Below are 27,155 nucleotides of genomic sequence, written 5' to 3'. Positions count from 1 at the left end.
GAAATTAAGAAGTTTAACAGACTAACTTCACGGCACATCATAAGCTTGCTCCTTTGGAGAACAAACAATTTTTTTATAACCCAACAACCCACTTTTTAATGCTTGCAGTTGCATCTAAGTGGCTTCCAAGCCGAGGGCCAAGGTCTTGCCATTGAAAAGTCATGCACGAAGTCTGGAGGGGCGGGGGGGAAGGAAACACAATACCCCCCTCCCTCCACTGAAGACATTCTCTGTTTAAACCATTCCTACACCATGTTTTCATGTGAACTGCATCATATTGATTTGTCTCTACAATGTGATGTGGGTTTACTAAAGGATTATAGGGTTGCACACATGCTTTTCATAAACTCTGCATGCATGGCTGATTTTTCTTTAATAAATAATACATCTGTTAATTCCATGTTTGTTTGTTTGTTTGTGTCTCCAGTGATGCAGAGGACCATAAACCTCTAAAAAAAGGAAGCCGGACACCTTCAGACAGAACTGTGAAAAAAGAAGACAGTGATGATAGTTTAGTTGACTATGGAGAAGGTGTCAATGGTCAGTTCAATGAGGATGGCTCCTTTATTGGACAATATAGTGGTAAAAAAGAGAAAGAACCTGCTGAAGGAAATGAAAGCTCTGAGGCTCCTTCTCCTGTAAATGCCATGAATTCATTTGTGTAACCACAGAACTCGATCCCCTTGTGTCTTCAGTTTGTTCAAAGCACTTGCACATCCTCCTTCTCATCCTATGAACATGCAGGTGATGGAGCTCCTCACCACCAGGTGTTAATGCTATGACAACATGCAGGTCAATACTGTTACACAGCTAATGACACAGTAAGTGGTATGTTAGTATGAATCAAAATACAAAATTCAAATTTGGTGCAAAACTTGGGTACTTTTACTTTTTTTTTTTCAAAGGAACTGACACAAACCATAACATCGACTTGTGATTTTGTTTCCTGTTGCATATACAGTATAATGCATGGAAATAAAAAGCTACACAATTCACAGGTAATCTTGTCTACACTATAAAAACATGGTTTGACAATTTGTTATGCAGTCCTCAGCTGATTCCCTGGATATGAATTCCGTTCTCATTGTCAGAGTGTTATAGTAGTATTATATAGAACTTCAATGTCTTTGTGGACATTGTTGTGAAATTGGTGACTTAATGTCTAGCTATCATATGTCTTTTTGCAAGACAGTTAGGAACAGTATGTACAGTATATAATTGCTAAATGATTTAAATATGACACTTGCATTTGCTGATGCTTAATGAGACCCTATTATCTGCTCTTTGCTCCTATTACTTTATAGCCTTTTTAATCTATCAAGTATTACAGCAGTACAGTGTTCTATTTTTCCATCAAAACTCATTGAATTGATTTTAGGGCATAAAAGATATGCATTGCAATGCATTTTGGAATTTATACAGTCGCTGAAAGAGAAACTTTAAAAATGAGAGAAAATATTCCAGAAAACACAGGGCAGAGTATATTCAGTGCCTTCATACAATATGCATTCCGTGATGCACTGCACTAATAAATCAGTTGGTGCAGTAAACTGTGATTAGCAGACTTCTGCCATTGCCAAATAAAGGAAAAATTTGAAGCAAAATAACGTGTTATGAAACTATTGTGCTAAAAATGGAAAGTTTAAAATATTTTAAATTACACAAAGAAGAGTATGGGGTTTTTTCCCCTTAAAAATGAAATAAATGCTTTCTACGCAGTTACAGTGCAACATGTTTTCATGGCCTTAGAATATTTAAAACAAAACAACCAAAAAAACCCCCCAAAACACAACCAGATTTAAACTGTTTACTAACACAGCAAGGTATAAGCTCTTGAGAAATAAATAGTTAAGAACCCAAACCAGCTGACTGCAGCGGCGAGAGCGCATTTGCCTCTGTGTCGCAGCCTGAGCAGTGTGGCAGCTTTGCAGTTATCTACTCCCTGAAGAGCAGGGGCTTACCACTCAGAACCACGGGATTCAATCTGACAAGTGCTCATACATTTTATTTATAAAGGATTACCCTTATTGGTTAAAAATTATTTTCTCGCATACTATATCAATCAAATGTTTACCTCCAAATATAAAATTTTATAACAACCTATGGTTGAAGGAATGCTCAGTTTCATTTGCCAATAAATTGGTTTTTCATAACTTGCATCAAGTTTAATTTTAAGTAAGCTTTTTATATGTAGATATTTTGTTGAATTTGTAAATACACTGAAAGCGTAGATGCTATATGCTTCTAGGTGTTACAGACAAATAAACCAGGAAAGCTTATGTTGTACTGTGTAAGAAGTACTACAGCCGATGGTGTGCATGGTATTTTAAAGCATCTACATAATTTTTTTTTTTTTCTGTGAAAACAAAATAGTGAGTTGTTCTGCTCATTTACTGCAGATTCCTAATTGAACCATTCAGAGCTTTTGCCAGTGCATTACATTAGCCTGTAGGACACCTCACAGCTTTCATGTATATATTGTAGGTAAAGCACAGCTGAAGTAATCCCAAATGTAAGCCAGCTGTAATAAGCCTCTTTCACACCTTTGAGATTCTCATTGATCAGTTTCCTTAATGGAAACCGAAATACGAAATTAATTATATGAACATTGATTACAAAGCACAAAGAGAACATTTTTTAACAGAATTTGCCAATGGTTTTGGTCAAGAGAAATATAATTTTCCTCTTATTTAAATGTAGATGCTGAATTATCTGTGCATGTGGGGGTAAAAATACAGGCTCACTTCTGTAATAGTGCAACAGATTTTGTATTAAAATAAATGTGGTTTTAAAATTTCACTGTTTGTTCTGTTTACAGTAGCAGTAAAAATCACATCAGATTCATCCTGTAATTAAGAATTAAAAATGGAAAAACAGCATGAAAAAACTTTGGCAGAAATAGTTCCCTTGATGTTACAGAACTTCCTTTACTGCAACCAAATTACTTACAGAACATTACATATCTTCACGTGCTACCATTGGAGAAAATGTAGATTTGTCTTAACCATTTCCTGTTGAAATCTCCTGCTTTTTACATTTTGCTTCCATGGATGCCTTTGTTATTCATTTAGTTAAATTTCTGCAAAGAAAAAAATTAAAGTCATGTTCCATACCTGCAAGAGTGAATAAGAGAAAGCAAAAATGCTGATTTGAAATAAAGAGCTCTCAGATAGGATCCCAAATAATGATTTTGTATCCTAAAGCAATTGTCTTACATAAAACTTTCTGGGCATGTTTTTAAACAGTATATGAAGTGAGGAATTTTTAAATATCATATTTGACAGTAAACAAAATCCATTGCAATGCTCTTTTCATATCTTGTCTATTCTATGTATAAATGGAAACAGACTGGGCAGGAGGGCAGCTGTTCTGCATAGAAGACTGCAGGAGCGCCATGGATTCCAAGAGATGCAGGTGCTTCAGGAAATGAATCTAAAAGTTGATGTTTGGCTATGATGCTTGAAAGAGGGATCTTATCACCGAATCCGAAGCCATTCTGTCAGCCCTTCTGTGTGTAATCAGAAACTCCTGGATATTCCAGCTTTTTTCATTTGCACAATCTCAGGTCTGGCACTTCTATCTTCAGATATCTTCATGCTATCTTCAGATACTGGGCTACCTGTGTTTTTGTGCAGGTATCTGTTAATTTTTCCAGCAATGTGCATTGACTGGGAGATAAGAGATACAGCTGTTCTATTTCCTTTAAAGAATAATTCCTGAAAAGTGGAGTCTGAGTTCCCTAGGCTTAGTTGGGAGAAAAGCTTTCAAATTTTGGAGACACACGTACGTTATTTGTGCATGTTTTCCAAAGTGTACTAATACATATAGTTGCTACATTTTCGTTTTAGTGATACACTTTTGGCTTTGGTTTTATTCTCACTGAAGTGATTGTATAAATCTGGAGGGAATTAAAGAGGATACCCCAATGGTAATTTTTCTTGTAATCTTCTATTCCCACATTGTTCCTAGGAAAATACAATTTCCTCATGGCTCCAGGTAGCAGAGGTAAAGTGGCAAAATATTTAGGAACCAAATTCTCCTTGTATGTTGTCTGGACCATTTTAAAAGAGAACATACAGAAATTACATACAAAGAAATATTGTCTGCATTGTGGAAGTTTTCTTCTCTGAAAGAACTGGGGAGAAAAGCAGAAAGAGGATGAGATTCCAATAATTTCTGAAAAGCAATTGCCCTTTGCTGTGTTTCTGTCCCATTCCCCCTCTCTATCTTCTCACTTAGGAAGGAACATTTCAGAGATTTGGCAGAAGCAGCAACTGGTTTCATGGAAAGATGGAAATAACTGAATGTGCTACTTGTAGGGATCTACCTTCAAATGATGCCCCTGGGGTGGAAATAAATCCAACTGACCATCATGTTTTAACCTTTGAAGGGATCTCTGGCTGCTCTTTGTACATGATAAGAGGAAACTTTAGACAAAACTGTCAAGATAAATACATGTCAGCGGGACTTTGACAGACAGTAGATGTGATCCATTGTGATTGTAAGCAAGGAGGAAAATGGTGATCCTTCTGATCTCATGAATTTTTGCAGCAAAAATATACACAGAGTTCCTTCTTGTGCTCGCATGAAGATTAGCTGATAAAAGATTCAGATTGCATTTAATATCTGAAGGATGGATCCTTTATTTGAGGTTGGAGAAGTTTGTCCAACTGGCAGCACTGCCTTTATCTCCCTAGGGAAGCACAGTGGGATAAAATTGAAGCCAGCTGGCAAGTAATAGGTTTGCATATGTTTAGGCTGGAGAAGGGCAGGGCAGGAGACAGCTCCTGTCACCAGGATCTGGCCAGCCTTTTGACCTGTTTTCGTTGCTCTGAAGTGCTCAAGTGAAATACAGTTTACAAGGTTTTGCTGTCAGCTGAAAAAAACTCCATGGTATGGTGACAAAAATCTAAGCCACTGCTGTAAATTTGATTTAATTCTGTCTGGCTTTCCATCACATTTTCGATATAAGTGAGGAGGAGGAGGAAAAATACCTGGTCTCCAGACTGCCATGCTGTATGAATATGCATGCCCAGGCTTTCAGTCATTAGCCTTCAAACAGTGAAAGTTTTGACAGTTTAATGCTGGTGCTGAACTTAGACATTTCCCAGTCTCCTGCTGCATCAAGACATTTAAACTGTATTTGATGCCTATCTTCCAGAGACCTCCAAAGACCTCCAAAGAGGGATGCTTTGACCTTGAAACCCAGCATCTTGCCTGACAGAGGATAGCAGCCCACTCCATACCTTGCTTTGCCTTGTGTTTGCAAAGATCTAAAGGGCTTCAAGACTTCATTGGAATTAAGAAGAAAAATTAAGCTTTTTAAATGGCAGTGTTCAGGATATATTCCAAGTCGATGGTCTGCAATGTATGTGTTGTAGTGAGAGAGTTTACAGGAATGCTGGCATGAAAAGTTTGCCTGTCTGGTGGGGTGAGAAGAGGAAGTGAAATGAAACTATTGGGACAGAGAAAATGGAAGAACAAAAGTATAATATTTGAGGTTTCTTGGAGAGATTGAGAAACAGCAGTAAGGTAGTTGGCCTAAACAGGGAAAAGAGGAAAGCAGCCACTTTTAACCCCCATGGCAGAGGCAGCAGAAGCCCTCACTGGAGCAGCTCAGCTCACTGGGTGCAGCCCAGACTATCTGTTGACCAACGTAATAGATCAATAGCACATCATTCTCCTTCTATTTATCCACTTCTTGGTTCACAAGACTTATAAAGATCTCCCAATCTTAGAAACATCAGACTTCATTGAAAATTGCCAGGAAGTTTATAGTTTTGGGGCAGAGGAAGTGCTCAGGCAGCTGGACAAGCAAACACGCCAAGTAGTTGCTGTAATTTCCCTAGATTTGGAACTCCTGGAAAGCACATGCTTTCTGCAAATACAGAGCAAGGCCAGAAGAGACCCTTTTCCCTTTGCTTGGGAATTTGACCAGTGGTCCAGCAATATGAGGAAAGTGGGAATTTTCCAAACTGTTGCAATAAGGAACTCACAAGGGAGCCATGCAAACAGTTTAGGAGGTGAAGAAGTTACACAATGAGGGCTCCAAATGTGAAATAACAAAAGCTTTAGGAATAAAACTGAAGAGAGGAAAAAATTAAAAGGCAGTTAATTGCAGCAGTTTCTGGACAAGCCAGAGGACAGATAAGTGTGAAGAAAAAAAAAAAAGCTGACATGGACAGGAACAGTTTGATTACCAGAAAGGAGAGGGAAAATGTCTTTTGATAGGCCTTGTGGTGTTGTGTACATACAAATACCACATGAGGGAGCACAAAAAAATTGGTCACACTACCTACAAGGGAATACTACAGCTTTAATTTTCTAGTTGTACACAACTACAGTTCTGAGGGATAATGATATAACTGGAGCAATTAGCCAGCAAGAACTTTTATTTAGCTGAGATTATTTTTCCTTCCTGTCCTTTTCACAACAGTTGCTTCGTTCCAAAATTTTGTTTTAATAAGAAAACAGCCTCTGCTGTTCTATTACAATTAGAGAATAACTATAAACTTTATCAAAAGGGAAGCTCATATATATTTTTCTAAAACAAACTAGTGTTTAAAAATAACAATTGGCCACTAGAGGGAAGCCACAGTTGTTGGTTACCAGGAGCCTGGGGAAAAATATTGCCCAAAAGCAGGGCATCTAAGTTCACATCTCATGTGAATGCATATAAATGTATGTGCATATATTTATGTATAAAGGAAATATTGTGGTTAATAAGACTAAGACAAAGTTCATAATGATTTGCTTGCTTTGCATAAAAAATAATGGTGTTTATGTATGCAATAATGACCTTATTCTAATTAACCTATTTGTTACCATGATCGTAAATTGCAGGGATATTTTGGGCAGAATTGGTATTTGAGAAGTAAATTGGCAAGAACTGTGGGACAGGGATGCTCAGTCTGAAATTCAGCAGCTAGACTGTCCCAAAGGCGCATGGAAGCAGTGCTTTTTGGAGGCAGAATCAGAAGCCCTGCTAGGATGTCTGTTCCCGGATATGTGTCTGTAAGTACGTGTGCTTGGCAGGTGTATAATGATAATGGTTTAAAAAATGGTATTGACCTGGTTGGTGTGTAGCCACTTAGCTCAGCTTTTGTGATTCATGTGAAGCCTCCACTGCCAGAATGAGTTCAGAAGAGGGAGATGTGCTGCCTGATGCTGCTGAGCCTGCAAAGCTGGAGGGGACGGGTTCCCATGAGCAGCCCAGGAGTCCAGCCTGGCTGGGTAATTTGTAGGACAGTGGTTCATCTCACTGAAGTACCACACTTGATCTGTTTTTGAATTTGTCAGGATTGCCCTTAATCTCTGTGTCAAAGAAGAAAGGCTTAAGGTTTTGACGCATGAAGATGGGAACATTCGTCAGGCAGCAGATTGCACTCTGGCGGGTGGCTCCGGAGTGGGAGCGGGGCTCAGTGCCTGCTCTGCACCCATGGCTCTCACACTTCTTAGGTCACTCTTTCTAAAGCATGTCCAGGACAGTGGCCACCATTATGCATTTTGATCTGGATGGGTAACACACGGCACGTTTCCAGTGTCACAGCCCCAGGAGCCCTGCTGTTCTGAAATGAGATCAAGAAACACTGAATTGATCTGTGTTGTCAGACAGCATCATCTTCAGAGGGACCCTGCCTGGGGGAACAATCTCAGCATGTCAGGGTCCATTCATGTGAGGAGGACAGAGGCTCTGCCCTTCGGGATTGGAAGCTCATCATCCCTGTGGTTGTGACGAGTGGTGGAAGGGGAGGCATCTGCAGGGTGCGCGTGGCTTTGTAGCAGGAGACTTGTTGCATGGATCGAGGGAGTAGAATAAAATAAGAGAACCTGAGGCATTAAGAAAATAACATAAGCTTTCAAAACACTACTATGGAAAAATCAGCATGTATCATCATAATACAAACTGCATAGGTATGTGCTATTTTAGAGATGGGAATAGAGCCACAGGTTAATGATTAACAGTGAAGAAAATTTGGCCATTTTTTTTCTTTTTGCTGGTGATGAGAGCAGAGGTCCTGAAAACTGGAATCTGGGACATATGTTTCAGATGGAGCAGGCAGTTTACACCCTGCCAGAGTCACTGAAGCTGCATTCATTTACACCAGCTGAGACTTCTGCTTGTGGCATTTTAGGCAGGTCTTTGGGCAGAGCTTTGCATAATGAATATTTTTTAGTGAATAACTGTCTGATAGAGTGTCAGGGCTTCTCCACTAATGACAGCAGCCTCAGCCTCCAGCAGGGACATCACAGCCACAGCCAGTTCACGTGCTGGAGACAGTCACATGTCAGAACTGTGATCTTTCTTTTCTAAATCATGTATGACTGCCACTGGAAAACATTCTACTACAAATATTCAAAAAGCAAAACACTTTACTTCTGTAGCTAATCTTGGTGAGATTATTGCTCATCAGTTTTTCACTAAGAATTTGGAATAATAAAAATAATGTAACAGGCCCATTGCAGTGGCATAGTCTGTGTTTTTAGGAGGCTCACTCTCAGGGTGTACATTTTAATTCTACACTCAAAAGCCTGGAGAGAATCACTACAACATCCTTTTTAATTTTAGATAAAATTTTCCATTTCAATGGCTGGGATTAAATGTTCTGTGTAAAAGATAACAGAAGAAACAGGATGAATTTCCCTATCACTCATCTCAAGCTTTTCTGCAGGTTTAGTTCTGGTTGTGGTTGTCTGTCAAGCTTCTTGTGTTTTTTAATACATCTTGTAAGATAGGCTTCAAGGGTGATTTACATCCATTTGTCACTGGATGACGAGGTTTTCAGTAAGATGTTTAGAGAAAGATTGCTATATGCTGTAAGACTATGTCTGTCAAAAGTCAGATGTGACAGTCAGTCCAGCCTAGTCCTGCATTTAGCAATAGTCTTTCCCTGTTACTTAGATTTTAATATCAAGTAAGCTTTCCATGTGGGACTCAAATTGATATAAAAATATTCAGATATTGAATCTGAAATGTTCACCTACTTCAGTCAACAAAATAAAAGCTAACAGCTAACATACGAAACACACAGATTGCTCTAGTTCAAGAGAATAAACCCAGAAAACTATGGGGAGTTCATTTGTATTGAAGACAATGCCTGATCAGAAAAAGAGGGACCAGCAGCACCCAGTGTCCAGGTTCTTCTAAGCCATCATGATGCTGGCGCTGGCAGACAAGCTGTCACCACAGCAAGCGTACGCTAACCCTGGTGCAGGACGGAAAAGAAGACAGCCAAAGCAGGACTTACCTAGAGCTATGTGCCTGAACCCCTCCTGAATTACTCTTTGTCTGGAATGACTGATCACAGGTGAACTGTGCTAATGCCAAAACAGCCCCATGGATGCCTAGGTAGGAGATGCTTTGGTATAGAGAGCCATGTGTCATTCTTTCATCTTGTCATTCTCTTGTCATTTTGTCTGTCATTCTCTTTGTCTGGCCATAGTGGTTGACCCCTAAAATAAGCTGTGACTTATGTAAAAGTCAAGTGACTAGATACTGTACTTTTCTGTTAATTTGCATTGCTTTGTGTAATAAGTGCTGGTACAGTAGCTGTGGGTAGGACAGACTGTCAAATTAAGTGGTTAAAATAAGCCCCTGAATATATTGTGCCACCACCCATTAGAGCTCCTTACTGACCTCGTGATAAACATGATTTCATGGTATGTTGCAACATTGTGCTCTTAACTCACATGCTGCTCAACAGCACACTTAGAACTATTTGTTCTGTTGACATTTGGCTTTTTAGTTCTGATAAAGACACTTGAGACATACATGAAGGAGCAGGAATTTAGACATCAGCAGGGATTTCCTAAACACATTAACTTTACAATGGATCTTGACCTCCAAAGCACCATTCAGAAATGAATACACACACACCCACACACACACCCACACCCACACACACCCAACATGCCCCCCTCCCCTCCCCCCCCCCCCCTTTGTTACAGAAAACAAAAAAGCATGTGGGATTATTTTGTCCTCACTGCATAAAACACTTGGAGAGTTAAATCCTGTTAAAGCTTGTGTCCTACAAAATAAGTGTCTTCCTGAGCTACTGCAGGTTGGCCACAGCCACGGGCTGTGAATCACACGGTGCAGAGCAGTGATCTGTAAATCTCTCCATGTTTCATTGCTACCAACCACAACAGGTAACAAGCTGAAAATGGATTGGTACAACTCTTGTAAAACCGACTATCTTTGTTTTAACCACAGCTGGGAACAAAGTACCACATAGTCACTCCCTTGAGATGGTTTTTATATAGTTGGGCTGGAAAAATATGTTCATTGAAAGGTTATTGTCCCGATTGAATATCCTCAGGCATTCTGTTTCAGTTTATGGCATGAGTCCATGCATCACCCTTGCAAGAAGGGTTGCAAACTTCATTAATCTATGCACTACTTTCTTTTTCACTTTCTAAGGTCCTTATAAACTGCACACTGTCTAACTTTGAAGTGATAGTCCAAATCCTATTTGAGGAGCTGTATTCTGGAATAAACTCACAAATAAAATTGAGATATGTACTGATTAATATAGTAGCCAAGCTTCATGTGGCCAAGTAGTACTAATGATATTGTAATTACCAATTGCACCCCTACTTTTTCAACACATAGGTGTACTCAAACCACATCTAGAATATTTCCACTGAAATAGATATACCCAGGCATTTTCAATTGTAATTTCTTAGAAAGCTCAAACAAGTGCTGAAGTCTGTCATTCCTGTCTAAGGCCCTCTTTAATTTGAGGTCATGCATATAGAGGCACTGACCTGATTCTGCACCAGCTGTGCCACCCTGAAAAAGGAGAAGGGGAAGAGACAGAGGAGATCCTTCAAACAATATTTACTTTAAAAAAAATAGCCAAAAATGACCCAAACATATTTTCTGAGAAAATATTTGGTTTAGAAAATCCAACTCTGCATGTTTCCTTCTGCAAGCAGAGCAGTGGCTGTGCCCACAGGAAAGTGAGATCACAGAGTTCACCCCAGTATGAAGTAAAATCACAAGTGGTGACCAGGGAGAATACTCCACTTTTCCATGAGGTGTTGAAGACTCTGCCGAGCGAACAATAGGATATAAGAAGGCATTAAATGATGTCATGTGGCTGCCATGTCCTATTGCAGTGCTCAGCTTTGGCTATGTGATCACAGATGAGCTTTACCAGAGGTTAGTCATCAGAGGCTGCCACCTTCTCTCTCTTGTGTGATATGATCTGTTAATAAATATTAAATTAAATTCCATTCTTTGCTTGAGATGCAAGAAATCATCACTATTAAAGATATATATAGTGTGGGTTTAAAGAGTTCATGAATATCTGTGCATTGATGCTGAGAATGGATATTGAAGGTAAACAAAATATTTTACTTTTTCAGGACATGAACAAACAGCAAAAGTGAACAGGAAAAAGTGCACAGGTCAGAGAACGTACAGGTATCATATGCATAGGGTGGCCAGTATATATGATGTAGGTATACCAAATGCAAGGTATATTACACATACACACTCCTTCCAGCATTAGAACCCCAACAAAATTCAGGGGTTAGTGCCAAGAAGAGGGTGCAGGAGGAGTGAGGATGGTGCGGAAATAGATAAGCAACAGGTTGGATATAAAGCAGAGATAAGGAAAGTGTAAGTGACCCAAACCAGTTTTCTGCCACAGATGTTTTTACTTTCGAAGCTTTGAAAGAAGTGAATGTGTAAGATCTTCACACTGGGGTTTTATAAATAGGCAAGAATAAATCCACCTAGAAAAATTTTATTGCCACTAAAACACAATGAAGGAAGGCTTAACGAAACAAAGAAGCAAGAGGTGAATGGCTGACTGCCCAAACCTAAAAGGAGGCTGCCTGCCCACTGCTGCATGTACAGTTGTGCAATGCCTTAAAATGTTTTTATGGGAGGGAAAGAAACAATTTCAGAGCCAAGTAATTGCCACTCTTACTGAGTAGTAGTTAATAAGACATCCGGGGAGAATTGGGTTGATTTAAATACTTTATTCTAAAGGGTATTCAGCAAGCACGTTCTTACTAAATGGATAATAAAATAAGTCACACTCTCCACTTGAAAATGCAGTCCTTGTTAATGGACCTAATATCTGAGTGCACAGTTTTGCTCCTGAATCCAGACATAGGTTCAGTGAAAAGCACAGTCCCTTTGGAGGCTCACACTGCTCTGAAACCAGCTCTGAGCACCAAAGAAGCTGAGAAAACTCTTCTTATGTATGGATAGTCAAGCTACAGGTGGTAGACTACAGACATGTATCAGTTATCAGCTTCAAAATTAATAACTTCCTGTGGTTACTAACCTTAATACTAAATTAAAACTTATATGGCAGTGAAGTTAATGGAAAGATCAGATTTTCACTGTTCATACCATGCTAATGTTTTTTCCCATGGGTTCAGCTTGCTATTGAGGTGCCCTGATCGCCATGTACCCTTCAGGTAGTGAAAGAGAACAGATTTGCTCTTCAGCTGGTCCATATCAAACTGCTCCCACTGAGCTGAGTAAGATTGAACAGGCTGGAAATAGACAGGTCTAAACCCTTTATGAAAATGAGAAACCTGGACTGTCAGAATCCAGGCAACTTGGAAAAGTTATTTCAACATAATTAAATAAGGCTCTTTTTCCTGCTCTTTTACATCTGTGATTTTCTTCCATGAGATCGGATCCACCGCCAGAAGAAATGAGTTGCAGTTATTATTTATGTTCACAACAGCACAAGGAGGCTTTTGGAGGTTTCAGTGTGTTAAGTGATACTAAAACTGTGATAGGGCCCATCCCATCGAATTTACTGAAAAAAACAGCTGTTGACTTTAAGTTCATCTTTATCCTCTCACAAGACACACTGATAAGCTGCTCCCCACTTTTGTCAATTCTTTTGAGTAGAAGCCAGTCATTCTCAGGACAATGTCTTAAATCCTTCTGCTACAAGTAAAAAGGCACATTATGCACTGAGAGACAAAATGGAGACACAGCAGGACCTGTGGGAATTGCCACTATCCACTTAATTATCTGAGATGTTTACTCAGATCAGTCCTTCACAGCAGGAGGAACTGGCTTTACTTTTCTTCCCCAAGATCTGAAAGGACATTGCTCAAGGGATAAACTTTATTATAAAAAATATCTCCAGCTAAAAGCAGAAGTTAAGATACATAAAGTTCTTCAGTAACACAGTTTATAGACCCCTGAGCAAACTGACATAACAAGGTAATTGTCACTGCAGGACCTGTCTGAGGGCTGGTGGAGAAAGGGAATGATGGGGCAAGGGGGGCTTTTGGTGGTCATGGGAAAGGGTCCCACTTTCTTCTGCCACCACCCTCAGACCTCTTCTTCTCCAGCCCCCAGAGATCCCTGTCATAGGCACTGTATTCAATGGAAAAGCTGAAAGCTTTTTAAGTAGCAGTTTATTGTTGCAATTTTACTGCTTAATCTCAGAGGAATTTGTTAGTTTATAAATGGGAGCACTCCTTCAGGATATCTTGAGGATACAGCCACAGTATAAGCTTGGTGAAGGCTGGGTACAGTACTGATTTGTTCTGTGACTGCTGATAATCTCTTGGCCTTAGAAGACCATATTTCTTTCTACATCAATAAAGTTCAGGATCTCAGCATTAGGCTTAAAAGTATGCAGATGATTTAGCAGCTCAGGTTAGCAAAATAAAAAGGTACAGAAATTTAACAACAGGAAATTTAACAACAAATTCTGTGTAGTTTACATTTTGAATAGGAACAGAAATCATGGTATTTACAGGTTGTAAACCTTTATAGAATCTGGCTGTAAGTACCATTAATTATCAGTTTGGCATCAGGAAACTCAAAATGTGGGCAAGTTCATTAAAAAAGACAAATAGGAAACTGTGCAAAAAAGTGGCACTTGTTTTTAAATCACAGATTTTGTAGGAAATCAAATTTCTGTCCTTGAAGAAAGTGAGAGAGATATTTCAGTATTAAATCCTGGCAAGGGCGATTTGAATCCATCGTGTCAGAAGTGTACTCATCCTGCTGGAAGAACTCCAGAAATGAGATTAGCGGTTGTTCAAGCAGGAAGTCATAAACGCAATTCAGCCTCCTCCAGGGAGAGGTAATACCAAAACAACGTGATCTTCCTGGGATAAGGGAGCATTAGGCTGGTGAGTGAGTTGATGTCATTGATAAAAGGCAGACTGAAAACTGTGATTACGCCAATGAAATAAGTTTCACTTTAAGAGAAGAAGCATAAATCATGACATGTATCTGAAAAATAGCCTGACAGTATGCCCAGGAAGATAAAATGGCTACAAACACACATGGGCATAATAGAAAAATTTTAAGGATTATATGGATAGCAATATTCCATCACAGAGTATTTTAGTTATCTAGTGTGAACCACTAGGTCCCATCCAAAATCAATGAATTATGGACAAAAAGTAATATTTGATGAAACTTCTAGTTTTGCCTACACGGCTGCAGGAGAAAAAGCTGAACCCTGATCCTTTGGCTCACTCAGAGCCCAATTCCATTGTGCACTGATGCTGCAAAGAGTTGAGGTTCCATGCTGCTCTCCCATAGTATGTCCATAGCTACCAGTGATAAGATTTCATTGTCCTGTACTGTGATGAAAGGTTGTAGGATATGTGCAAGTCAGCAGTCTCGCCTGCAGCTGGATGTGCCACTGAGAAAAGGTATTATTTCAAACAAATGCATAGTATCTTTTTAAATTGTCATTCCTAACAGAAGACAGAACACAAAAAGAAACTGAGCCAGTGGGACAGGAAGATAAATACAAACTAAGGGTGAAAGCACTGATGGCAATTTGGCAGCCTAAGGAATACTGGAGAGACCAAGGAGGGATGATAATGAATAGGAACTGTTTTTCCAGGCACTGAATACAGCTAGTGTGATTCAGATTTGGAAGCTGTATAAAGGTCTATGAAGAGTAGGAAAAAAACACTATTGAGGCTCCAGTTCTGAGCAGATCCTACGTAACCCCAGGGTTCAGAGCTTGGTGCTGTGATAACACGTTTGACTGCTTAACTGGAAGGTTTTCATAGCTATGTATAAAATGATTCTGGGAAAACAGACCTGCAGCTGAGCCATTTATCACTGTTAATGGACTGGCTGGGTTCAGACCATGTCTCATGGGCAAAGGTGCTTCCTGTGGCTCTAACTTAAGCATACATATTAGCTTAGACATCCTTTACTCCATGACTGGCACTCTTTTTCTGTGCATTGGAAACTAAACAAATCTGGACTCTGCAGTAGCAAAGGAGGCCTTAATGCCCTTACTGGTCCAAAACAGTCCATTCCCAATTTCATGGCCTGTACATTAACAAATGCAGAAAATATATGGGCACAACACCTTAAAAGAACTCATTTTCTACTGTAACAAAGTCAACTTTTCCAAGAGACAGAAAGAGACACAGACAGAAATTTGACAGAACTACTAATATTTTGAGAGAAAAAAAAAAAAAAGAGGAGGCAGAGGAGTGCAGCTGCAGTCTGTAGCTGTAACTCTGATTCAGACAAGGAAGAAACAGGCTGAGACCCAAGTCTGAACAGAGAGAGGCAACAAGCAAAGGGTTAGATCTGGAAGGTGGCAACCTGGAAGCTCATGCTGATTCCAACTAACTAGATAAACTGTGTAGGCACAGAAGGAAAACAGAGTTGAAATGAGGAGAAAGGCAGATGAGTTACAAAGGAGAAGGAGACCTTAAAGAGAGGTCAGGTAAAAACTCACATAGGATGGGATGCCAAGAAAAAAACCACAATGGCTGCTGTGCTGAAAGCAGAAGAGAAACTGATTTCTTCCTCAAAAAATGCTGCAAAAGCTCTATGCAAAAAAGTTTCATAAAGGTGGCTGAATCAATCCCAGTGGAAGCAAGGAAAGAGTTGGACAGAGGAGCTTTTAGCAGCAGCCACAGACAGATCATTTGGTAAAAATATAAAGGTAAGGATGAAAAGGGGAGACACATGGCAGGCTGAGATCTGCTCTTGTGGAATGGAGAAAAGATACATACACCTTGGTATTTCTATTGCATACATACAATGAAAATTCTTTAAGAGTTTATGTGATAAGACTTGAAAAAAAACCACATTTATTTCTGATTTATTCACTTAGTAGGAGCTTCTGCATTTTGCCAGTATGAAGACTGCAATGTAATTAAATGTATAAACTGAGTAGATACAGTAGATACAGAGTGTCAAACAGACATAACCTATTGCTGGAAAATACCATTGAACTTGCCCCACATAATTAACAACCAATCATCAGCTTTCTCAGCCCCTGCAGAGATGTGCTTTCATTAGCCAGAGCTGGCTATTGATAGCTTCCCACATTTCCATCACCCCCTGGAGCATGAGTAAGCTCTTCACCATGTCTGTATTCAGGACTGTGGGTCAGACATGGGGAAAGACTGCTAGGGGCCAGCCAGGATAATGATTTTTAACAGCTGAACTACAGAATCCAAGGCAATTATATAAAATTAATTCAGTTTGTAAATCCAATTAAAAATAAGTTTTAACCCCATGAGAAAGCAAAGCTTTTTACTGCAATTATAGAAATATGCTTATGCTAATTATTTTTCTCACCAGAATGCAAAGCAATGTCTGATGAATACAGTTCTGTACTATCAGCAGTTTACAAATACCACAGAAGTTGTGCAGGTTTGTAAGCTCAGCCCTGGTCAAGTGAGAAATTAAGCAAGTCTGAGCAAGTTCCCACACAGAGACAGGAATTGTATCAGACTTTTGATTCAGTGGCACCAGGAGCTACCAAAGGTCTGTAGCCAGAGAGATTCTCACAGCTGAAGAAGCAGCTCCTTGTTCAATAATTTTAGGCTGCCCATGTATACTGGCTCATAGCCACAAGTTTGAAAGTAATGAGTGCAGCTTTTATGGGAGGGCAGGAGTAGCTCCCAGTGACTGTGTGATTACTGGGTTTTGCCATTCTTCTGATATACATGATCAGATGTTCTAATCTAGTATGTCAATGTTATAAGACTATGATGAAATAACCCTTTAGTAGGCCACCAGGGTAATAATTGTTTCTGCTTTTATTGTATGTGATGTTGCATATCTTTGATGTTATCAAGATGGCACCACAAAGAAAATAAAACTCTTTAAAATAATAACATTCAAAATTGCTAGAAAATATGCCATTTCCTACATTCTATAAAAATGAGTACAAATTTATCATCCAAATCCACAGACAATCTTGGCAATCTCAATTTACCTATCTTTCTCTTCAGCTGTAAGGATAAGGGTTTCAGGATGAGGGATTCTCCAGAAACAGTATATATTTTATTTTCAGGTAGCATGAGCACTAAACATTCGCAATGAACTGCTTTTCTTGAGGTGAAGGGGTTGCTACTCAATCTAGGTAGGAAACAGATAATAAATAAAGTTGTATGTTTGTCAGTGTTGAGACTAATTAAATGATTAAAGTACATCTGAATAGATCCAGGTACTCTCTCTGGCACTTAATTCACAATCCTTATTAGTCTGCTTAGATTTCTGGCTCTTGCTGCCTGACTCAGCACAGTCACAGTTTCTATACAGAAGATACCAATCAGGTGGAAGACCCACAGACCTGCATAGCCATGGCTCCTCATCTTAACTGACTTCAGATGTATCTTTATCTTTAGTCTTTCCATCATCACTCATCCCATGTCTTTTTCCCAGTGTCTTCACAGTCCTTACCAACCTTCACTACCTTGTCCCAATACTTAGCCTACAAGACTCAAACTGCTACCATCCAAAAAAATACAGAAAATGTTTGACAGAGTGTTGCCAAGATAATGGTAGCTGAAGAGTGTAAGGACCCATAGAAAGGCTTCAGGAATGTGACACTTCCTTGGGAGGATCATTTCATGGGTTGTCTACTAATTCTGAAAACAGAAGCAGTCAACCCCCTGATATTTATTCTTCTTATGCAGCCGTCTAAAATAGAATTTGATGTTAGCAGAAGGACTTTTCCCTTGAGTGTTTTCAGAGTGTGTTGTGTCCTCCTTTGCCCAGGAGCTATTAGGGAGTTCTGCCTCTGGAACTCCTGGAGGGGCAGAGCTGATGGAAGGAACTCTTACATCTGCATGTGGGCTGCCTTCAGCTTTGTAGGACTTGGTGAAAACGGTGATGGCAGCTCCGTTCTACAGGGTATCCTTCTACCTTTTCCTGTGTGCTGCAATAAAATATTGAACAACGCAAAACTCTCTAGAGCCAGCATCTCCCAGCAGCAAAGGCTGCAAGCTTCAGATGAGTCTTGGTTGTGTCCCATGGCGGGGCTGTGAGCCCAAACACGGCTCTTCTGCTGAATGGGTGCAGGACACATGCTTCTTTTGAAAGGAACTGTGGTGAGGTAAGATGTTCAGGTGTCCTTGCCTTTAACATGCTAAGATAAGGCCCTCGTGTTTTAAGATGGGTGTGCTATGGAGATAGTAAACTTGTACAAGGTGGGTGTTTCTTTAAAGAAGAGAATTTTGGGAGCTCAAGGAAAGCAGAGCTGTGTGTCTCTTGTGTCTAAAGTGAGCTGATAAAAACCTCAAAACTCACAATTATTTAACTTTTCTACCTGTTTCCTGTCTGTTAAAAGCACTTGGCGTCCCCTTGGCAAGCACTGAGCCAATGAGAATGAGGGGTCTATTGGGCATAAGGGTTGCCCAAGTAGTGCCTAAATGTTTCCTACCATATCATGGACAACATTCCTTCTACTCCATTCATTTAAATGACACTGAACTCACAACAGACGCAACAAAGGGAGGGATAAATGTGCGCAAAGGAATCACTGGCTTTGTTTGCATTTCCTTACCCTTTTTCCTCTATATGGATATATATATGGAATATCAAACATACAGCTATCTACGGTATTTACTTTGGCTGATGGAGGGTGAAAGTGCCAATTGTTTTGAATCCTGCTACGGAGCCTTCCTCCTATTTGGATAGTACTTTGTCAGCACCCAACACAGTCCTGACTCTGGATCCCAGCATCTAAGCACTGTATCTCTGCTTGCCACCGTGTCCTCCTCTGACTTTATTAAGTGGAAGGCTAAGATTATGTCAGCCTGCTGAGATAAGGGAATACCTAGTTATATGTCACTGGCATTTAGGGGTTATTGAGAAGGCAAAAAAGCTCATTTACATAATACGGCCTACACATTTCAATGTGCTCCAAGGGAAGATATTTGCTGCAAAGCACTGCCAAAAATACATGCTTAAAAATTAGAGCTTTGGGGGATAAAAATTGGACTTGAGGAGCTATAAGGATGATTAGCTCCTTAAATCTCTTCTGTGAATCCTATTAAATTCACCTTCTACTGCCTGAAGAGCTTCTGTCCTCTCCCCCTGCCAGCTCGCTAGATAAAGGGAATGTATAATGTTGGACAAAATATTACTCTAATAGAAGGCTTACATCATAAGAAAAACTGGAAAGCACTCATCAGTTTCCAAATTACATGGGATTCAGCTCTATGTACAGACACATTTCTTGACCTGTCTTTGAGCCAGTTTTGCCTCCCCTTTGCAGACCTGCAGAGCTGTTCATGAATCCTCATCATCATGGCTAAGCTTCATGCATGAAGATTTGGGAAGGGGTCTACCCACGTGGGTGTCTCCTTCAAGTCTGCACAGTGGATTTTTTAGGTGAGGCACAGCGTGCGCAGAACTGGCCCCACCCTTTGCTCCTAAGGTTCATCTGCCACGGCCGAGTGAGCTTGGACACTGACAGTAAAGTCCTCAGGACTAGGACCTACAGCCCCCGGTATTCCCAGGAGGTCTCCCATCCAAGTACTAACCGCGGCTGGCCCTGCTGAGCTTCTGAGATCTGACGGAATCAGGCGTCAGGGTGGCATTTAAGTGCCTTGTTCATGAATATTTGACAGCTATTGACATCCTAAACAACCTCAGAAGCAACTAAGGAGAATGTTTAGAACCACTGAGTATCCAGACAGTCCTTGGTTGTGGTCTCTTTGTGTGGAAACAAAGAAAAGTAGAGCCTAAAATTATTCCCTTTTTTGAACTTGAAGATGTCACAGTACTGTACAATAATGCAGATGGTCAGAGAAAGGGCCAGTTGCTGAGAATATCTGCTCCCTTCCATAAAAGCAGTGAATTCACTGTGACCCCATTATACTGTCTGTTTAGCTGAGCTATCTGGACCCAAGAAGAGCTTGGAGTCTGGATTGTCTCCAAGTGGCTCCCATGTACACTCAGCATGTCCTCGTAGGCAACCTGAAATCAGAGATGCAGTTTCTCCTCACCCTCACACAAGCCAGAACATGCACTCTTTGACTTTCCATCAATCAGAACCTGCAGAGACTTTCCACATTCATTTTGATAAAAATAATATACACTTAAGTGTTTAGGGCCCACATTTTAAGAGGCACAGAAGTGCTTAGCGATGCACATGAACAGCTATGTATAGCTGGGGGCCTGTAGAAGATGGCATGGGTATCTGGCACAGGAAGGTGGTGAAGACCACCTGGATAAGCGCTGTGTGGAGTTGAAAAATCCCAGAAAAAAAGGACAGAGAAAAGAAACCTCTTGTTTTAATGTGGAACAGACAATTCAAAAAATCCCAAATTTTTAATGTAGTGATAATTTTAATGATTGTCAGTTGTATTACTCATCTCTGATATTTACTGAGAGCATTTCTCACAAATAAAGTCATACAAAACCATGCAGTTTGTCTAACTGCTCTCTTCATGAATATGTGGTCACAGTTCATCTTGAATTTTAATCTTAACTGTGGCCATTTTCTTGCCATCCCTGAATCAAGTACACTTCTCCAGGCCCTGTACTTGCTTGTATGTACACAAGCAACACATGGTGTTTGACTGCCAGCCAAATCCTCATTAGTCCACTGACTATTCCAATCAGATACTGACCAACATGTCTGAAAGGTTCAAGCAAAATAAAGGTCAGGAGACAATGGTGGTGTCTGCTGGTGATGTAAATCTGTGTCCTCACAGTGGCACTGTGATTTCATCACTGCATCTGACTTCAAAATACTCCAGCAGGTGTGTGGAGTTGTTGAGAACCTACAGTGTGTTCTTGGGAGATAAGGGAACAATTTTTAATACAAGAGGACGTCTGGATCTGTCTCATGATATGTGCATGGATAATCCATTTCTTATGGAATTGGTCACTTGCATATTAAGACACTGAAATAATCACAAAATGCCAGATGTGACAAAAAATGTAATCATCCCGGTTTTGACCCCATTTTTAATCTTGTGTTAGCTTTTTATTTAATACACACTTACAACTGAGGCCAAACAATAAGGGGATTTTATACTGTCATGACAGAATGAGTAGATATTGTGCATCCAGATCTCATAAATGCAACAAGGGATCTAATGAATAAATAAAATTTACAGTAGACTCTGTATTAAACGGTTGGTTCCTTTTAAGTCTCCTTGGAGGGGAAGACGGCCAGCTTGGTTAAATAGGGAGATTCTGCAAGAAATCAGGGATAAAAAGAAAGTTTACAGACTATGGAAAAAAGGGCTGGCTACTTACGAAGAATTTACAGATAGAGCTAGGTCATGCAGGAAAAAAATTAGGGAAAGAAAAGTGGAATTTGAAGTAAATTTGGCTATTTCAGTTAGGGATAACAAAAAGTCCTTTTATAAATACATTAATAACAAAAGGAGGGGCAAGGAAAACCTCCATTCTCTGTTGGACTTGGAGGGAAATATAGTTAAGGAAGATGAGGAGAAGGCTGAGGTACTTAACACCTACTTTGCCTCAGTTTTCACCAGTAAGACAGGTGGCCCTCAAGACAACTGGCCTCTGGAGCTGGTAGACAGGGAGAGGGAGCTGAATAGCCCTCCTGTATTCCAGGAGGAAATAGTGACCGACTTACTGAGCCAGCTGGATCCTAACAAGTCTATGGGACCAGATGGGATCCATCCCAGGGTGATGAGGGAGCTGGCAGAAGAGCTTGCCAAACCGCTCTCCATCATCTTCCAACAGTCCTGGCTCTCTGGGGAGGTCCCAGATGATTGGAGGTTGGCGAATGTCACCCCAATCCACAAAAAGGGCTGCAAGCAGGACCCTGGCAACTACAGGCCTGTCAGCCTGACCTCCGTGCCTGGCAGGGTTATGGAGCAGTTCATCCTGAGTGCAATCACACAGCACCTTCAGGGTGGACAAGGGATTAGACCCAGCCAGCATGGGTTTAGGAGGGGCAGGTCCTGTCTGACCAACCTGATCTCTTTCTACGATCAGGTGACCCACCTGGTGGATGAGGGGAAGGCTGTGGATGTGGTCTATCTGGACTTCAGCAAGGCCTTTGACACTGTCTCCCATAATATACTCCTGAAAAAGCTGGTAGCCCATGGCCTGGACAAGTGTACCCTCTCCTGAGTTAAGAGCTGGCCGGAGGGTCGGGCCCAGAGAGTGCTGGTGAATGGAGCTGCATCCAGCTGGCGGCCGGTCACCAATGGTGTTCTCCAGGGGTCTGTATTGGGTCCAGTCCTGTTTAACATCTTTATTGATGATTTAGATGAGGGGATTGAGTCCATCATCAGCAAATTTGCTGATGACACCAAGTTGAGAGGGAGTGTCAACCTGCTGGAAGGCAAGAGGGCTCTGCAGAGAGGTCTGGATAGACTTCAGAGGTGGGCTGATTCCAATGGGATGAAGTTCAACAAGGCCAAGTGCTGGGTCCTGCACTTTGGCCACAACAAAACCCTGCAGCACTACAGGCTGGGCACAGAGTGGCTGCAAAACAGCCAGGCAGAAAGGGACCTTGGAGTACTAATTGACAGGAAGCTCAACATGAGTCAACAGTGTGCCCAGGTGGCCAAGAAGGCCAATGGGATCCTGTCCTGTATCAAAAATAGCGTGACCAGCAGGACCAGGGAAGTGATCCTTCCCCTGTACTCTGCATTGGTGAGGCCACACCTTGAGTACTGTGTTCAGTTCTGGGCCCCTCAGTTCAGAAAGGATATTGAGGTGCTGGAGCAGGTCCAGAGAAAAGCAATAAGGCTGGTGAAGGGACTGGAGCACAAGTCCTATGGGGAGAGGCTGAGGGAGCTGGGGTTGTTTAGCCTGGAGAAGAGGAGGCTCAGAGGTCACCTCATCACTGTCTATAACTACCTGAAGGGAAGTTCTAGCCAGGTGGGGGCTGGTGTCTTCTCCCAGGCACTCAGCAATAGGACAAGAGGGCACAGGCTTAAGCTCTGTCAGGGGAAATTTAAGTTGGATATCAGAAAAAAATTCTTTACAGAGAGAGTAATCAGGCATTGGAATGGGCTGCTCAGAGAGGTGGTGGATTCACCATCCCTAGAGATTTTTAAACACAGATTGGACGTGGCACTGGGTGCCATGATCTAGTAAATGGACTAGAGTTGGACCAAGGGTTGGACTTGATGATCTTGGAGGTCTTTTCCAACCCAATCGATTCTATGATTCTATGGTTCTATGATTCTATGATCTGTGAATATCTCATAGGTTCCTACTGCAAAGCAAAGACTGAGTTATGTTAATTAGTTTATAGTCCATCTGATATAATTAATATTTGAAAAACGTCCAAGCCTCATTTGTATTTTCTGAGGTCATCACTTGTATTTCCATGTCTAAAACTCTGTGAAGTTTTGAGCTAACTTGACACAACTTCCCTACCAGAAAAGGAGGAAAGGCTGTTGCAGGATGGTGTCCTTTGAGGATAAAACCAACAGTGAAATTCTCAGGTTTGATTTTGCACAGGTGCTGGTACACAACACAAGAGTTCAAGCAACCTCTCTGAAGGCAATTCATTACAACTCTAAACACTGCATAAAGCCAATGAATCCTTAATTTTACCATCATACAGGCTGTTTGTCAGATTCCTCTACTACTGAAACAAACAAGCAGAAATGCTCAAACTATTTAACTGCAAATATTGTTACCTAAATTTTCAATTTATAAATTGCATTTCCTGCAGTGTTTTACCCTAACCATAGTATCAGGATGCTCATGGCCTCCATGTATAGAGAAAGGATAAATACATATTCATGCATTTTATTTTAAATGACAAGTCAGAAAATCTGTTTTAAAACTACATTATTGATGTTGGAAAGACAAACACAAAAAAGTCACAAGACGCTAAAATCAGACTTTTTTGCTCAGCTTATTTTGCTTTTTTTATACATGGATTTTTGAAAAAATTAGCAAAGATAATTTTCGTCATCAGGTTGGTGTCTCAGTGAACATATGATAAGTAGCATGTGAAGTAGCATCATGGAGCTACTCTGGGAATGATTTAGCACTATTAAATAGGAAATGCATCTCACAGAGCCTCAGCTATTGTGTCCACCTGATGCTGCTTTTCCTACCCATGCATTCCCAGTCTCTCCAGTAGATGTAAGCGAGAGCTCTCAGATATACCCCCCAGTACCCCCTTAGTCAGCACATCAAACCTAGCAGGTATGGAGTCAGGCTACTTCTAGCCCAATGTCAGGACCCAAAAGTGAGGAAAAGGGTTTCCTAAGGTTAGGCAAAAGAAGCAATTTCAAGGAAATTTTGGCTTGCCCCAGGTAATTCTGGGCAAACACAGATCTTCCCTTTTTTGCTCATGCAAGTCCAGCTTGTTATGGAACAGGGGAAGCGGGTTTCTATGTAAGAATGACACATGGGATTGGCAGTTCTGAGGTCAAAGCTGCACTAGTAAATTAAACAGTCTCGTGGCACTGACACCCACCTGTCTGCACTCTGAAGTGATGGCACAGTTTTGATCCGGGCCAACAAGCACTCTGACAAACAGTTCACTGGCACCATTCAGAAACTAGCACAGCTGGAGACCTTTCCCAGCAGGCAGTGGCAAGGAGGCCTCCCTGCTGTACAAAGAGAGATTATAATCATGCCACAGGCAATGTCAGGCCAGCTGGTCTCCGTACCAGACATCAGGCACATTTTTTTCTCTTTTGCCTGAATATATTCTTAGTTATGCTTATTTTGCCCTGACTCATTATACCTTTAACCTGTAAAACAGTGGCAGTCTTTACTCACTTGGGCAGTCATTTACCTGAGTTTGACCTAAAATTACAGAAGTAACAGTACAAAAACTACCTTCCTGTATAATGATAAGACCTTTTCCAAAAGATCAAGTCCCAGGGTTTCCTAAAGAGAAACATCAGCATTTTAGAAATTTCCTAAAGACTATATTTGGGCATGGAAAATGTCAAATCATATGCCTAAAAAACCTCTAGTTTGGAAATACTATATGTAAATTGAACAAAATTTCCTAACGGAAATACCAGGTAACTACATTAATGACCGCTGTAGGAAGATCCTTTGCATAGGGAGCAGTAAGGCTGCAGAGATTAGAGTTATTTATCTTGGTTCCACCACGACAGCAGCAGAGAGCTCATCAATCTCAGTGGTGAGATGAGCCCCTCTGTTCTCTCCATTAAACTGCTGGCTAGGAGTTTGTATTTGAGATAAAGCCTTAATTTTCAGTGGTTATACTAGAAATTTGCATTCCTCTTGGTCACACTCAAAATACTGCAAACCTTCTCCAGGATCTCTTTTACAGGTCAGCTCACCAAGGGGGGTCTTTGGAAAGCTGCAGGAGTAGCATGTGGGCTGCCACATAAGGTGTGTGCAGCTGGTGTTCAGCAGCTGTGAGCTGAAAATCAGTACAGAGCTCCAAAAAGACTGCTGCCAGGCTGCTAGCTTGTTGGATTTGTGGGTTTGATTTGGTTTTGTTATTTTTTTTACCTAACGGTGGCTCTGTCTGGTCTTGTGTTTTTGATTTCTTTATATATGGCTTCAAAATTCTGATTGGCTATGCAGCAATTTCATCTTTTAGGCTTTACTGATGTCAAGTTTGTACACAGAAGGAGCCTTTCTCATGTGCTGCTGCAGCATTATGCAGAGATGACTGGGTCTGTTGTAAAATATCACCTAACAGCATGACGGTGTCACTGCCTGAAATGTATCCGCATGCATTCAAATGTCCTTAATGCAACTGGACTTTACCTGACAGCTGATTTTCAGGTTTTGCTTGAAAACAGAAACTAAATGGAAAAATAACATGAGATCTCACTCTTCCCACGTGGTCCTGGTCTGTGGGTGCTTTGGGGCCTGTTGCATGGTAAGGGGGATACATTGTCATTCTCAGTGTTAACTCCAGAGTGATAACCCCTTGCTATTCTGGAATCTGATTATTTACCCACCTGTGTATGTGACTTTTCACATCTATATTGTTTATTTCTAATGCAATTTCAGTGACTGCATTCTGGAACATACCAGTTATCTGGAGGTCACTGGAAAATAAGTAAATATGCACATTAAATACTGAGGAATCATGTTTTTTCTATTTAAAATGCTAAACTGGAAATTAGGAGCTTGATCCGGCAAACGTCACCATGTAGGTAGTTTCACTGACCTTGTCAGTGATGACAGGCCTTTGGGTGTGAGGGTCTTTTCAATCTTTGCAGTGACAGTTACAGGAAAGTGATTTAGAAATTAATACGTTTCTCTAGGAATGTCTGAATTTCAGTGCTTAGCAGTTTGCTTTATGGGGAAACAACAGTTTTATTTCTGATGCATTTCAGCAAAGCCGCATTCAGTGTATTACTTTTTAAAATAAGCTGTTGATATTTAGTGAATACTGGCATGTTAATGAGTGAGTCACAATGCAATAGTGTTACATGCCAGAGGTACAAACATTCTGCAGTGTAAAAAACATTTTTTGTTTTATAAGGCACAGTAGCTTTACTTTTCCTTTCCTTGAGCAAAATTATGAGGTTTTACTTCGGGACAGTCATGGAAACTTTTTGGGGGGGATTCAGAATTTCACTGTAAAGAACAGGAAAGCACTGTAGCTGTTACAAAAGGAGTGGATGTAACTAATATCTCTTTCTCCACAGTCTTTTTCAATCTCAACATGAGTCCCAAGGACCTATCTAAAAATATGCTTAAAATGAAGCTCTAGGGACTGCTGAATAATCCCCTGTTGTTCAGAGAAAGGTTCTTCAGTCTGGTATTTCAGGGCGCCAGTGTATCTGAGTAACATGTACTGAACTCTCAGAAAACTTCTTGTGATCTCTAGTTATTCCATCAGGGCATTTAGTCTGTTTTATATACAAACTATTTCCTGAAAAACTTGATGGGAATTTTTAGATGACTAAAAGAAATACAGTTCAATGCTGTGTATATTTTCAGGGGTCTGTCTGTAGGGCAAATTTCTAGCGGGTGG

At 40.6% G+C, this 27,155-nt stretch overlaps 1 protein-coding gene across 19 annotated transcripts in view; it reads left to right on the top strand.

The window, feature by feature from the left end:
* NRCAM (neuronal cell adhesion molecule) overlaps positions 1–3,926 on the top strand; it is a 151,504-nt gene extending 147,578 nt beyond the window's left edge. For all 19 annotated transcript variants that reach the window (XM_071552387.1, XM_071552394.1, XM_071552381.1 and 16 more), the window contains one exon: positions 428–3,926. In XM_071552387.1, the coding sequence (XP_071408488.1) occupies positions 428–665 (238 nt within the window). In that variant the 3' untranslated portion in view covers positions 666–3,926. The remainder of the gene's footprint in view (positions 1–427) is intronic.
* Positions 3,927–27,155: the final 23,229 nt, after the last annotated feature.

This window comes from Pithys albifrons, chromosome 3 (assembly GCF_047495875.1).
Source record: "Pithys albifrons albifrons isolate INPA30051 chromosome 3, PitAlb_v1, whole genome shotgun sequence".
In the NCBI taxonomy this organism is placed as follows: domain Eukaryota; kingdom Metazoa; phylum Chordata; class Aves; order Passeriformes; family Thamnophilidae; genus Pithys; species Pithys albifrons.
The sequence above is the reverse complement of the archived record's forward strand: the minus strand, read 5'-3'. Positions and strand labels throughout refer to the sequence as shown.